The sequence below is a fragment of the Taeniopygia guttata genome, chromosome 17 (genome assembly GCF_048771995.1).
Source record: "Taeniopygia guttata chromosome 17, bTaeGut7.mat, whole genome shotgun sequence".
NCBI lineage: Eukaryota > Metazoa > Chordata > Aves > Passeriformes > Estrildidae > Taeniopygia > Taeniopygia guttata.
The window spans coordinates 3,615,680-3,631,088 of NC_133042.1; the positions used below are offsets into that span (position 1 = coordinate 3,615,680).

General features: G+C 51.7%; 1 protein-coding gene across 1 annotated transcript in view; it reads right to left on the reverse strand.

Moving 5' to 3' along the window:
• Window positions 1-4,310: 4,310 nt before the first annotated feature.
• Window positions 4,311-15,409, reverse strand: part of ASTN2 (astrotactin 2) — a 336,891-nt gene continuing 325,792 nt past the window's right edge. The window contains exons 21-23 of the mRNA XM_030286868.4: window positions 12,297-12,397; window positions 10,949-11,132; window positions 4,311-5,242 (exon numbers count right to left, since the gene is read on the reverse strand). Coding sequence (XP_030142728.2) covers window positions 5,005-5,242; window positions 10,949-11,132; window positions 12,297-12,397 — 523 coding nt within the window. The 3' untranslated portion in view covers window positions 4,311-5,004. The remainder of the gene's footprint in view (window positions 5,243-10,948; window positions 11,133-12,296; window positions 12,398-15,409) is intronic.

A 15,409-nucleotide genomic window follows, 5' to 3' on the forward strand; every position in this document is an offset into this window, starting at 1 on the left:
CCAACACCCAGGGAGGCAGGCAGGTCATGTGTGCTTAGGAAAATAAACCAGAAACGTTTTCCTTTGAGTGACATCAATTCATGTCATGATGCTCAGCTTCTGCACAGCTAATCCTGCCCCTGGCCCAGCAGGTACAACGTGCAGTTTATGTCCTCCAGGGAAACAAGGCATGACTTTGTGGGCTACTGAGTCATCTGTGGCACCACAGGGCACTGCCATGGCTGAGTATTAATGCCACTGCAAGGCTTTGTCCCCCCAGGAACCCCCTGGGATGATGAGAACCTGGGCTGCCCACACCCACAGCCACTGGCACTCCTTTGGCTTCTTCCCCAGCCTCAGCAGAGTGAGTCCCATCCAACCAAGGAAAAGATTTTTATTTTTTATAAAGAAAAAAAAAAAAATAGGAAAAGCAGAAACCAACCAAATAAATAAAGGAGCAAATGCAGCACTTGACTCCAGAGTTCTCTGCCGTGGGAAGAAGCTGTCCCAAAGTGGTGTGTCATCAGCAGCACAGAAACCCAAACAATCGGCCCCTCTGTGCGCCCTGCCAGCTGCAGCCCGGCCGGGACCAGGGCGGGGAACAATGGCCATGGGGACAATGGGGATTGTTCAGGCTCCTGGGAGGGAACAGCCCTGGGAGGGACCTGCAGCTGTCACCAGCTCTGAGCTGCCAGACAAGTGGCAGATTTGGGGTGCCCTCGAGAAGGGCGTGTGCCCAGTGGGACTCTCATAGGATGCTGGAAGTGGCAGTGAATGCTTCTTACAGGTTTCTTTGCAGGGAAACCCTGTCCCCACGCTGAGCTGGAGCTTATGGGGGAAGTAGGGCCAGGCTGTGCAGGATGCACCCATGGCTGCTCTGTCAGTGCTGTTACCTGCACATACACTCACTGCAAAGACACATGGAGAAAGTTTCTCCTCTTGACCTCAACTCATCCTAAAGCTGGTCACTCCAAACAGGAGCCATTGAAGCCAAGTGATCCTTCCCAGCAATGCTATTAGGGAAATAATTTCAGCTTTTCAAATGAATGAGGGTATCTTTATCTATTAAATATGGAGGATGGCATCTTTTTGCCCCTCTCCCTGCTTGCTTTTCATGTTTCATCCACCCCTTGGTGCTCTCCCACCTGGGACAGCATCACCCCTGCTCTGCCAAAGCCCAGGCACAGCAAAGTCAGGGTATTGGCTGGCAAAAAGGATCAGCTCTTGGGGCAGCAGCAATTTGCTTTGGAGCTGGGGTCCCTTTTCCACGAGGGAGTCAGAGGAGTGGCAGGGGTCTGTGTGCCTGTGTACACTATAAGGCACAGGTCCATCTGTCAGCATTGCTGGGCTATGACTACAAGTGTTTATCTTGAAAGCCAGAGGGTTACATTCTCCGAAGTTTCCAGGGAGAAAATACAGACCCTTCCTTTCAGCTGTGTGCTGGAGGATGTGTAACCTCGATGAATTCCTCCGTTTTGTTTGGCTTGAGTGTGCTGTGCCAGGTAGCATCATTGGCCAGAGGCTCTCCTGGCTTTGATCTGGGAGCTAGGTGTGCTTCACGACAGGTTAATGGCCATCAAACTCTGCAGCCCAAAGTCTAGACTCTTCCACCTGCTCTGTACATATTAACACAGGCTCACACACAACTCACTCTGTGCACGTACGTGTACCAGCAGCCAGTCTCACCACGGATGCAAAGCAAAGCTCCTCAGCAGCCTTCCAAAACAAGCAAACGAAGCCTCTGCAATGGACACAGCTGCACTGTGCATCCAGGTAACAACCAGCCTGTGCTCCTGCTACGTTCCCAGTCAAGGCTACCAGAGCTGAAGGTCTCCTTTCCATCACCATCTGCAACAAAACATCGCCATGCTGCAGCTCTGTCCTTTCCCCAGAGCTCTGTGAGGGATGCACATCCCAGGTGCAAAAAACACAGTGTCAGAGTGGAGAAAAACATGCTGAGGGGCAGCCAGCCAGCCAGCTGCCTTGTATTTTGGCTGGCATCTCCCGTTCCTAACACCTAGCACCACACTCACAATGCAGAGGAATCCCAGGGGCAGCATTATCCCTGTCACACCTCCAGCCCAGTGACTTACAGAAAACACAGGCAATTTGTCCCTCAGGTTGGTCAACACTGCCTGCAGTGAGACCACAGAGCTCCCCATCGCTGTGTGCTGCATGGGGCTTCCAAGAGAAATGAATCATCCCCCGAGCCAAGCAAACAAAAACAAAATAAACCCCTGTGTTTATAAAGTACAGGGAACGGCACAGCTGTGGGCCAGAGCCTTGAGAAAACAAGGCAGCTTCAAAGCACCTGGAGCTGCAGCCGGTGAGCAGCAGGGACAGGATGGACCAGCCAAGCTCCCTGTGGCCGCTGCTGTGTCCGGGGGAACCTGTCCTACAGGCAGTGGAGGCACTGCCTGCTCTGCAGATGCCAGGAGGGGATGACCATAGTCACAGAATCATGGAATATCCTGAGTGGGAAGGGACCCAAAAGGACCAGAGCCCAACTCCTGTCCCTGCCCAGACCCCCCAAAATCCCACCCTGTCCATCCCTGGCAGCGCTGGCCAAAGGCTCCTGGAGCTCTGGCAGCCTCGGGGCCGTGCCCATTCCCTGGGGAGACTGGGCAGTGCCAGCACCTCTGGGGGAAGAACCTTTCCTGCTCTCCAGCCTGAGCTGCCCTGACATACATTCATGCCATTCCCTCAGGAACTGTCACTGGTCACCAGAGAGGAGAGATCAGTGCCTGCACCTCTATTTGCCTTAGTGAGGAAGCTGTAAAATGTGGTATCATTTCCCTTCAGTCTCCTCTTCTCTAGGCTGAACACACAAAGTGACCTCAGCCTCTCCTTGTATGGCTTCCACCCTTCTTCACCACCTCTGTGCCCCTGCTTTGGGCATTCTCCAATGGCTTTAGATTTTTCTTATACCTTGGCACTCAAAACTGCACATCAGTCCCAGTCACTCTGTGTCAGTGGCTCCAAAGGGAGATTTGGGAGTTTTTCACCCAAAGCGCACACCCTGTGTCCTGGCAGCACATGAAATGGGCAGCTGGGTCTGACACCAGTCCGGGCACTGGCCAGGACCCCCACACTGGCATTCCAAGGCTTTTGCTGTGTGTTGTTGCAGCTCCAACCAGGCAAAACCAAAGTCTTCATTTGACTGCAACGAATTACGATCATCTCGTCCCCCCCCCCCAACCAAACTCCAAGGCCACCACTCAACCCCCAAAGGGCAAAGGGATGGTGAAGAGGCAGCAGCAGTGCTGGGCACTCAGATTTTAACACATGGTGGTGTCAGAATCCCCACCTTGGTCTTTGTTTTCAGTGTGGTACAACCCTCAGAGACATCCAGGCCACAGCCCACAGCCCTCAGTGTCATCCTCCTCCCTCTCTCCAGCAGAAAAAGGGATTTAGCCTAAAAATTAAGACCTCGGGCAACCTGCAATGCTTTGTCTTACAGGCTGCAATGTCACAGTAAAGTTTTCTGTGATCTTCAGCAGGACTTTGACCAGGTGCTGGAGACCTTCCCAAAGCACATGAATATGGCTCAAATGAAGAGACATAACCAAAGAGGGGAAAAAAAGGAGAAATTTCAAAAGGAACAATCAGAATTATTTGAGTGGGTGCAAATCAGGCAAATAGGTTTAGCTCAAGAAGAAAAAGGTCTCTGGCTAAACCTCCACATCAAATTCTGGCAGAACCTTCTCCACATCAAATTCTGCACAGCTGTTTGGTTTCAAAACATTTTTGCTTTGAAACTCACCTCCTGTTTGTTTGATTTGATTTAAAGGGTTAACTAACCTGAAAAACTAAACAAAACTATTTGCTTTGGGCTGACTAAACTGATTAATTCAACCCACACACTTCTCTCTTCCCTCTCCAGGTTTGTTGTTCTGATTTAAAAAGGAAAAAGCAATAGCTTTGAGCTGATCTGATATTTGTATTTTTTCCTCTCTCACCCTCTTGCACTTTTTGGTTTGGCTACCAGGCTGAGAAATCTATTACCCACAGGGATCCCAGGCCAGCCTAACCCACATTTGACAGTAAAAGAAACCAGATTCTCCATGTCTTTTTTGCCCCTGGCTTTCTTCTTGGTCTTTCCCACACGCTTTTAGCTCCCACTGGGACCAGTGGCTATGCTGGGTGTCGAGGAGGGGAGGACCCTGTGCGAAAGGCTGCACGTTTCCCTCCTTTTCATACATGTAAAGGAGGGCTGAGGCTCCATCACCTCAGCCACATCTCAGGAGTGCCACACCAGAACCAAAACCCCCACGGACGCCCAAGCAGCGGCGAGAACGCGTCAAGAAGAAACAGCAGTGAGGCAGCGAAGATGGACTCGATATGAATCTTTAATGCACAGAACAAGCTGCCGGGAGCCTTTCCAACGAAGGCTGCACACGGAGCCACCCCGTCCACTCGGAGCGCTACAAAAGCCCAGCTTGCCTGCAGCATCCCGGGCACCCGCCTGGCTCCCGCCCCGGGACCCTCGCTGGCAGCGCAGTGTCACCGCCACCCGCGCCACCTCCTCCTGGCGTCCTCGGCCCCACGGCACCGGGGCCCCTCGCCCCACGGCTGCTGCCCCACGGCGGCAGGGCAGGCAGGGCAGCAGGGAGGGCATCACCCTGTGCCCATCAGCTCCCCTCTGCCGGGCCCTGGCCTCGAGTGGGTATCTCCTCCTCCTCAGGGTTTTGGAGTGTGTAGTCCAGGAAATTCAGTAAGAAAAGATTAAAAAGGAGAGGCTTTTATGCTGAGTCAAATTAGGTAATTTCTTTTTTTTTCTTTTTTTTTTTTTCACTCTTGAAAAATTAAAAAAAAAAAAAAAAAAGGAAAAGAAATTAAAGTCCAACTTGCTCATTTCTTGTTTCTCTGCTGTCTGTGTGAGAAAGTCCTGTTTGGCCTCGCTGTCCCCTTCCACCCCCTCTGAACATCACCCGACCCCAAACCCCACCAGCCACTCAGCACATCACAAGTCCTCGACTCCTCAGAGTCCCTTTGCCTCCCACAGCTCCAGGCCCGCTCCTTCCCTCACCGCCCCTTGGACTCCCCGTAGGTGTTGCGCAGCATGGAGACCATCTTCTCCTCGCAGGTGACTTTGGTGTCCTTTAGGATGCTGTACCAGACCATGCCGGGCGGCCGGACCTCCTCGCTGCGGCAGAACAGGTAGGGCATGGTCTCGGTGCGGCTCTGGATGTAGGCACTGCGCAGCAGCGTCGAGCAGTGGCTGCTGACCTTCTCCAGCCTCCTCAGGATCAGGTGAGCCTTCCTGCAGGGGACAGAGGTGGGAACAGAGCAGTGCAGGCAAGGCACAGGGGACACCCGGAGTCAGGACTTCTGCCACCAGCTCTGTCTCGTGGCAAGAATGGATGAGACCCATTGCCTAAGACATTGTCTTTCCTGTTCCAAGTGGAGAGAAGCTCTGTTTTGCCTAAAGTTCTGGGTATATCTATCATTTCACAGCACTAAGACCTCAGGTCTGACCCACTGGAGCAGCTTGTGTGCCCTGGGGACAGTCTGCCCCAGCTGGATTGTCACCACCACCATATGATCCCGGCCAGCTCCAGCACCTCTGCTGGCCCCACCTGGCACCCTGGTGAGACCCCCAGCACCTTCTTGCCCCTCACTGATGAGCACAGCCCTCCCTTTCCTGATTTCCCAAGTCTGCAGGAGGTAAACAGGCCAAAAGGACTGACACTAAAAGAGCGAGGGAAAAAAAGCACAGCACATTAAGACAAAACAAAATAAACGCGTAAGAAACCAAGAATCCCCTTGTGGGAGTCTGCAAAGTGCTAAATCAAACAAAGGGAGGGAAGAGGATTTACTTCAATGGTCTGAAACTTTCAAGATCACAGATTATTTCCTCTCCCTCTGGTGCCACAGGAAAGCTCTGGATTCAGGAGTCGAGGACTTCACAGTTCCTGCAGGAATGTAAATTCCCGATAATGATATGTCGGGGGCAGCACTGTCAGTCAGCAAGGCATAAACATGGGGATTATTTGATTATGAAAGCTGAGTGGTGCTGCAGCTTGGGCTGTGAGCTCCCAGCCCTGGGGAGTGTCAGAGCCTGATGTCCGGGGATGGGACGCCAGGGAAGGGCTGGTCAGGGTCACCTCAGCGCCAGAGCAGAGGGCAGAGACGGTGGCAGGAGGCGAGAGGGCATCCTGGCACCCGCAGCCAGCTCAGACCTCTCCCTCCAGAGCGGGAACACTGGATGAAAGGCTCTAGGAAACCACTGATCCTCCAGGGCTGCACATGGAAAACTGTCCCACTCCTCCCCAGGGTGATGTGCTCTGGGTCAGCTTTGAGGGCAAAGGAAGAACAAAGGAAGTTGGTCCTTCCTGGACTACATTCCATGATATCCATTTATGGATTTCATCCACAAAGACACAAGGCAGAGAATAAAAATTTTATAATAATAAAAATTTGAGGGCAATTTGAGCCTCGTTAGCTACACACACATCTATAATAATGACAATGTCATGGGCTGAGCTGTGCCCAGCTCTGACACAACTCCTCTACTCACCTTACTCTCTGTAGCAGCCACCTGACCTTCTACAGCATCTGGTGCTCCCACCCACACAGCAAGACCTGACACGCTGCCAGGAACAGGTCCTGTGCTGCTGGATGTGCCTCTTGGAGCCACAAATTCCACGATGGCATTAGGTGCTTTTGGTGAAGACTGATTGATTCAAGCTCAGCTCAGCAGCAAACCAAACTCTGTAGTGATTTGTCCCTACAATTGCCAAACTTCAGCAAATCAGTCAGCTGGAAGGGACTAAAAGCCATCACCTGTGCCACTTCCTGCTGGGATCAACCTCCCTGGATGAATTTCTTCTCACCTGTTCCTAGAATCAGGAGCTGGTGATCTTCAAGTGCTCCCTGTCCTCATGCTGGCAGATTGTTTCTTAACATCTGCACTGGTTCTCCCTTTCAGGGAAGGCTGAACAAGCACAGGACCCACATCACCTCACAGGATGGACTTTTATGTCATCTGGCCATGCTCAGGAGGGGATCACTCAGCCAGAACACCCTCACAGAGGAGAAACCTCATCTCTCTAAGGCCACAACTCCAGGATCACCCTGATTTATCACAAAGCAGCTCTACTGCCAAAACGGGGTACAGGCCCTTCCCCAGCCCTTTAGCTTTTTTTGTGTTGGTGTCTATGGACCTGAATGCTGTGCCAACATGGGGAAGTTGTTTATTCAAAGGTCAAACAAGCAATCATTGGGTTCCCCCCACAGACTGGTTACTCCAGACTGGTTATTCCAGCTCACCACAAGGCCTCTCCCAAGGAGCAGCCATGACCAGCCCTTGAGAAAACCCTTGTGGTGGGTAACCAGCAACACCACCAGGAGTGGATATCTCAGCTGGCCAGTGGCTCTCTGCTAGCCATGCTCTCCTCTATTCCCTTCTCACCACTTCCCCTATCCTACCCTCCACAGCTTTCTTCACCCATCTCTCACTTTTCTCACACACAACCTGCCTTTGCCTCCACTTCCCTTGGCCTTCTCTACCTTCCCATTTTCATTCCTTGCTCCACTACACTTTAATGATTGCCTGAATATTGCTAGAACTCATCGTGTGGTCCTTGCTTTCTGATATATACTCAGGCCTCTTATCCAGGCAAATATTCCTACATGTGAGAAGCACTTCAAGGATGGCAAGAAATTCAGGGGTCAAACCACCCCAACCTGCTGATGCCTGCTGTGCCAGAGGCTGTGGTTCTCCTGGAGCTGTCTCCACACACCTGCTGCATCCACAGCTCCTCTGTGCACTCAGTCCCAGGAAAAACCTGTGTTTAAGGATGGGATGGGTTGGCCCATCCCATGGTTGGGCCCTGTGAGATACTGAAAACACACTGAACTGTGGTCACAGAGGAGACAGGGGAAAGGGAATCAGGCCCCTCGCTTCTGAAGTCCAGTGCCAAAGCTCCAGTTTTGATGGGATTCACTGCTTTGAATCATTTATTTTAGCAGGGTAATGAAGTCATGTGTAAATGTTAGATTTAGCTTTTGGCTGTCAGCTGTTCCCTCTTAAAAAAATAAGGAGGAAGAGAGACAGAGTGGGTGAGGGGAGGGGTGAGAAAGAGAGAGAGGCTTTCTGGTGAAGACTGGATAATAAATTACAGGAGCAATTCTTGGGCTGCCAATTTAACACCATAAATCAAGCCCTGGGTATTACCCAAGTGCTCCCTACGGAGGGCTGTTGGGTCAGAACGACCACCTTTTCAAATACTGGAAATGAAATCTTCCTAAATGCTGACCAACCTCATCCCTGCCAGAAATTGCAATTTATTGCCTTATTAAAGGGCAGGAATTGGGAGGGGACACCAGGGGAGCGAGAGGGGAGTCACTCTCCTGGCTGCCTGTGGCTGGACCCCAAGCTCTCAGTCCCCAAAGGGATGAAGTGCCCCCCTTCCCTCTCACTCCACAGCCCAGATGGGGATGCTCCCAGGTTGGTGTGGGCCAGCAGTGCCCTCTCTCCCACCACAGGAGCCAGGGACTGATCCTGGACTGCACTGGTGGTGGATTTAGGAGGTCACAGCACAGTCACAAATGATGAAGAGGGGGATTTAAAAATAGTGACAGCTCTAAGCAGCCACTTCCCCCTGCGGTGCCTCGTGGCATGGAGGGAGAGAGGAAACAGGAGGGGATGGGAGTCTGCTGCCAGGGCACTTTCCAAGGGTTCCTGCATGAACCAGAGTTCCCACTGCACAGGAGACAGGGCCCTGAGGTCCCTGCTGCCAGCCCCAGCTCTGCAAGGATTTGCCCAAGAGTAGGAGCTCCCTGCTCTGCCCAGTGCCAGGGGTGCTCTTGCTGGGATTTTTGTCCCCTCCAGCTGCACAGGGGACAGCCAACACTCACCTTGAGGGCTGATAGGGATAAAAATATATCCAGAGCCAGCCAAACCCTGCCCTCCCTTACCTTGGAGGGAGGTATAAAAGAGGGCAAAGCTGCATGAAGGAACCATTAAAGAATGATACCTGGGCTGGAAGGAAGAATGAGATTCCTGGGACTGCAGGGAGGGGTGGCTGCCTGGCTGCTGTGTTCCTGCATGAGGTGATTTTGTCATGAATTCAGATTTTCCACTCTACTGAGAACTGACCTGGGTCTTTCAGACCTTCATGTGTGAGGACAGTGAGTCCAGGACTTGATGGCCTCTTATCAGAGCCTCCCATCAGAACATTGCATTCCCCCTTGTACCAGAAGGCAGCTGCTCTGGAGATGCATTTCATGTCCCTTGGCCAGCCCAGCTGCCTGCCTGGGTGACTGGCTGGAGCAGGGACAGGTTGTGAGCCCTGGGCAGCCAGATACTGACCCCTGTGTTGCTGGTAGCCACAAATAGAGGCATGGAAAGAAGATTTTAATTATTTGTTCTGCCTCCTCTTAAAAGCCGTATCCTGCTTGCAGTGCTCGTAAGAATCATGCTGAAAACACAGAAAGAATAATAGTGAAATCTCCCCGTGGCTGTGTTAGGAAGTGGGCTGGCTGCAGGGATCCAGAGGTCTAGATGCACAGTAGCATTAAAGTTCACTGATTTAGACAGACTCTTCTGTCTTGTTGGAACAAATTAACTGTGTGAGACTCACTCGGTGCCTGTGAGAGGAATGGGAGAAGGAAAGGGGCTGCTGTTGCTAGAGGAGATGAGGAGGATGAGGCAAGCCAGGTGTTGAGATGCTGCTGACCACGGAAAATCCTGGTTTAGGGCCACCTATGAGCTAAGTTTTTAATGTCTCCTTAATGTAAACGGTCTGGCTGGGACATCTGGCTGTCAGTGTGTCTTCTTGCCAGCAGCTGTTCGCAGTAACCTGTGGCTTTCATGGAAACTGGGCTCACGAGGACCTCAGTGTGATGTATTTATTACACAGAGGCAATGGACTCCCCTCTTGTCGCTCCGGTTTATGAGCGAGCCTTCACTGTGAAGCCGAGGCTCATCTGATAAACATTTCAAGGTACAAAAATGCACGTCCCCCTGGGAAGGAGAACAGCCTGTCAATTAAAATCCTGTTACGAGATGGCCTCCCTTGGCAAAAAAAAAAAATCCTGGTTTCCTCCTGCTGTGTCAGTGCCTCTGCTTCTGTCCAAGCTCCCCGAGAAGCCAGGCTGGATGGCAGAGCTTCGCTCCTGTCACGAGCCTGGCACTGGCTGCCCTGCTTTTATAGATTCACCCTCTTGGCTGCAAATCACCTATTTCTCAGGGCAGAGGAGTGCTGTGAGGAACTCCCCTGGCTCACTGAGGACAATAGGCAGCTGCCACATTGACCATGGGTTCCAGATGTATCTGGGTCTGGGACCTGGCAGTTTAAATGTCACCCTGCTGTCCCACAGCTTGAAGCAGGTATCGTGTTAGACAGCATCCTTCAGAAGGTTGGATCTCAAGTAACAGGGGAAATAAAGATGTGTAAGAAGAAGCTGATGGCTCCCAGGGATTCAGAAAAAAAGAACAATTGCAAAGGACAAACAAGCCTGCAGTGTCATCAGAGGGAAGGCAGGGGGAAGATGAGAGTGGCTCTGTGCCAGAGGCCACTGAACTACCAAAGAAACTACAGCAAGGTCATCTCTGGAGGAGGACAAACCCCAGGCCAGCTTGGATCTATGTCCAGAAGGTGTGTAAAGTTGTGAGGTGTCATCCTGGTACTATGGAGAGATACTCAGCCACATCCAACAAGCAGATAGGAACAAAAGGAAGAAGGAAAATCTTTTCCAGGCCTATATTACACATTTTTTCCCCTACTCCTCAGTGTTTCCAAGCCCCCAGCTCACCCACTTGGCTCGGGGTGGGTGATACAAACATTTGTGCAAAGACCACAAGCTTCCAGGTGTCCCACCAACATTCATCCAAGGACTGAGCAGGACCTGGTGCTCCAAGGGGATGCAGGAGAGCTTGGTGAACACCAAAAGGGGGCTTCTCTTAGCCACAGTGGCCAAGCAGAGGGGTGCTCTGGGCAGGACACAGGGAAGGGACAGGTACCTGGGCCCCAGCTCGTCCTCGCTGCGCCACACAAAGTCTCCAAACTTCTCGTAGTGGGAGTTGTAGTGGTGCTGGACCCGGAAGAGCATGGAAGCAGAGACCTCCATCAGGGTGTTGTAGGCTGTCTGCTGCTCCTTCCCGCTCGTGTAGCCGTTGTAGAGGTTGTAGATTTTGTCAGCTATCTCTGGAAAGGATCAGGGCACGGGATTAATGACCAGCTGAAGGTGCTAGCACGGGAAAAGGAGGAGCAGAGCCTTGGCAGGGCTGGCAGCAGGGGCTGGGGGGCTGCCAGTCCCTTGGGGCTGCCTGCAGCGGGGGTCAGTGACTGCAGAGCATTCAGCAAGTGCTCAGGCTGATCCTGCAGTGGGTGGCCCAAAGACTCCACCAGTTCTCCATGAAGGAGCAGAAGGAGGAGAAGCAAAAAGCTGCCAGGACAGGCAGACAGCCTTATCCTCCCAGGAAGGGCAGGCAAACTCTCCCCAAATTCACCAAACCAAAAGCCCTTCACAGCTATGGTGCTAAAGAGTAGGAAGAGACCAATCCTTGATCCCAGGAAGGTTCTTCAGCCAGAAATGCAGCACCTCATTGCTGTGGGCAACCGCTGGAGCAGCTCAGATGTGTTAAACAAGAGCGTTAACTCTCTGCTGTAGAAAAAAAATCTCGTTTTGGAGATGAGAAATGCACAAAACTGCACCTCCTTCTTTCTCCTCTGTCTCCTGTTTGCTGTTTTTCCACTGGAATGCTTTTCTTATTGAACATAGAACTAAGCAATAACCAATTTTCTTTTTCTGTGTGCTATTCCCAATGGAAAACAAGCAAGAAAGAGAACAGGTAACATGATGGTCACACAGAGGAATAATTTTAAACCTGAAAGCAGCCAGGTGCTCTGGTTTGGGTGTAAGGACAAGTAGGATCAGTTTTAAAACTGAACAATGCAAATTGTGCAAAAGTAGCTGGGCTTTTATCAACATTTCTGTTTCCAAACTGATCCAGTTCTCTCCAGCATCCCTTCAAACACCCAGAGCCAAAGATGCCCTGCATGGCCCAGCCAGGGCTGCTTCTCCCAGGATGGTAAGAAGGGATTGCTCTTCTTCCAGGGGGGCACAGCCATGCATGGGAAGGATGTCTGTGTGGCATCACGGAGTCATCAGCTGCCCAGCCAAGGAGACTTTGTCCCTGGACACTCCTGCAGCTTGTCACCCATCCCCAGATAAATGTCCCCGTGCTCGTGGGTGAATTTAAAGGAGCACGGGGAGAGAAGGGCCTGGGCAGGTTTGTGGGAGCACAGTGAAGAAAGAAAAATCAAAATCAGCAGGAAATGTGGAACATGAGGCATCTGAACACTGACCTTCAGCCTTGCTGTCATCTACCAGCGGGCAGGCTGTCCTCAGGGTGACCGTGCTCAGCTCTGAGTGTCTCCCTCGTGTATCCACCGCGTACAGGGTAAATCTGGAAGGCAGGAAGCAAAGAAAAACAATGTCTTGATCCCTCAGTCCCAAACCACCAGGTTGTTAAGGGAACCAGCTTCCAGAAGAGAAAGGAAAAAGGTGGTCCAGGCACTATCAGTCAGTTTTGGCATCTCAAGGAGATGTGAGATGATCTCTTGGAACAGAGGAGAGCCCAGGGATAGGAACCAGGGCTGAGGGGATAGGACACTTCATCCCTTTCTGGAATCTGCAGGACTTAATTTCCTCTCCCCTCATCGCAGGGACCCCTCTGGGGCTTCAGCCTGAACCCTCCTGACTGCAGAGAGATGCAAACACCTCAGGGTTGCTCTGCCATGCACAGATGTGAACATTATAACACGGTGGTGTTTGAGAGCCGGGCTCCTCTCTGGCCCTTCTGGGAGCAGGGCAGTAATTCTTGCTGTAAGTGGGCTCTGTGCTGACAAGTGACAGCTCCTACTCACCCTGTGAACGGCCCTTGAGTTGTTTGCTGCCTCATTTCCTCACAAGGGTGGGGCTGGCAAAAGGGTGGGAATGATAATTTCACACTTGAAGCTAATGGGGAGCATCTGACAGTAAAATACAGCTTTTGTGCCCGATGGAGCATTGAATAAACAGGCTGTGGCTGCATGGAACGTCCCAGGATGCTGAGCTCAGAGTCCTGCTCAGGGCATCAAAGCTCCAAGATGAGAACGCAGCAGGGGTGACAATCTTCTGTCCTCTCTCCCAAAGGGCATCAGTTTGTGTTTATTCACTCAGAGCTGGGCATGGCAACTCCAGCTGGCTTTGACAAAGTGCAGGGGCTGGTTTGAACCCCTCAGAGGTCTGAGATGCCTGGTGGTGGGGTACCCAGCCTGAGAAATAACATACCACCCCTCCTTAGCCTAAGGTAAAACTGACCAGCTCTTGCAAGTGAGTGTAAGGAGTATCATAAAAGCAGCTGAAGCTTAAATGGGATTGAGCCCCTGAGGTATGTTTATGTAAGTAATGGTCCTACATCCCTAGCATCCTTGGGGGTGACAGAAGCAATGCCTCCCTCTTTCCCACCCCACACACGAGCACTGCCAGCCCCCTCCCTCCTCCCTGCAGGCCCTGCACATCCCACATGTGGCTGATAAGAGCTGACATTTGCACGGTAGCAATTCCCAGCACAGGACATATTCCCTCCAAGCAATTAGCATTAGCTCCCTGACAATGCTGGCTGTCTGAAAGGATGCCAGCAGACTGCCAAGGAGCTCACTTGTGTGCAGGGACAACTCCCATTTTCACAAAGCTGGGGCACACAGGGGGTGCACACGCTCAGCTCACCCAAGGAGATGCTATTTAATCCTTCTGGCATGACATCATTCCTTTCATTTACCAGGAGAGTTGCTCGGAGTGGGAGTGCCTCAAGAAGGACATCCACCCTGTGCCACTTCACAAGTGCCACCCACAGGCTGTTCCCACTGAGGGACACACACAGCAATAGGGCATCGCAGAATTCCAGGCAGGAGTCTGACTGCAGGGCTTTGCCTCCCGTCCTGAAGGTGCCACCAGTCCTTTCCCTCCCTTCAGTTCAAGGGGAGTGAGGAGTCTCCTGCTGGGAGCAGGGAAGGTTTGTGTCTCAGCAACACCAACAGGGGCACGCAGTGCTGGGCAGGGGGACTCCAGCCCCAGGAAATGAGGAGCTGCAGTGGGAGAACAGGGCAGGGACCCCCAGCTGCTCACCCACTGAAGGGCTCTTCTTGCTCACCAGCAGAAGCACAACAAGCAGTAAGAGGGCTCAGCATCAGGGTACTGCTGGGAGCTGCTCCCCATCACCGTCCTGGGGTCCTCTGCCGAGCCACAGTGCTGTGCTGCTGCGTTTGCTTTGGGAAAAGGGTGAGCAGAGCTAATGTGTAACCTCTGCTCTGCCTGCAGCAGCTCAGGATGGCTCCATTAGCTCTGAGGCAATCAGTGCCAGAGCACTTTCCTTGGAAAACAGAAGACTTCTATCAAAACATAATTGTAATATTCAGCAATTAGTGCCCATTTCACCTATTCCATTGCCAGTGGGGTCAGGAGGATTGGTTGGGTGTTGAAGCACATCCACCCCTTTGGGTGATGCTGAAGACCTGTGTGAGCCTTTTGGCTGCACTTCTCCCCTCTGCCCAGCGCACACAGGAGCAAAGTCACTCAGCTGCCAAGAGCATCTCTCCTGGTCAGGCCTGGGTTAAAAAATAGATGTCAAAAAAAAAAAAAAAAAAAAAGCTCTAAAAAAAAGCTCTAATTTCATTTTTTTTATGATGTAAGGAGGAAAAGCCCAAAAACAATGTAAATGGAAAAACATCAGAATCAAAGTGATTTTGATCTTGTCAAAAATTCTTTTTTTTGAGAACAAACCCATTGCTTTACCTCACCTGGAGCCAGTCCTCTTTCAAGAACCTTGGAAGAAACCCTTTCATCTCCATTCCTTGTGAATGACATGTTTTGGACTCAGCACCCCAGCTGGGGTGGAGGCTGGCAGCCTGGCAGCACACAGCCTCTGCACCTCTCCAGCTCCTTCCAGCCAGTGACCTCAGAAGGTTTTAACATTAATTACAGTCCAAAAGATCACCCTGAAGCACAGCAGTATTAATAGCTCTGTTTTATCGACAGTAAACAGAGACACACGGGGTGAAGCATCGTGCCCCAGAGAGGCTCAATGACATGAACAGTTCGGAAACTCGGGAGATGATGGTTTCCAATCTTCTCAAACCACTTGACCACCCAGCCTCTGCAGCAAAACACTTTTATGGCCAGTTAATGGCACTGTGCAGAGTGCTGGGGTTTAGTTTTGTTCTTTTATTCCTGGAAACGGACAATTAAGAGGAGGGAGTGCAAAGACCTGTGTCTGTGCAAAGCCAGCATTCACATCCTGCTGGAAACCTTCAGCAGATGCAGGCAAGGAGCAGTCTAGGACCCAATGGGACATCAGTGAGGTGGCCAGTGGCAGGAGAGACCACCACTGCATGGGAGGGATGGGGATGAGGATTTCAGCTAAAGGAGAGCAGGTTTG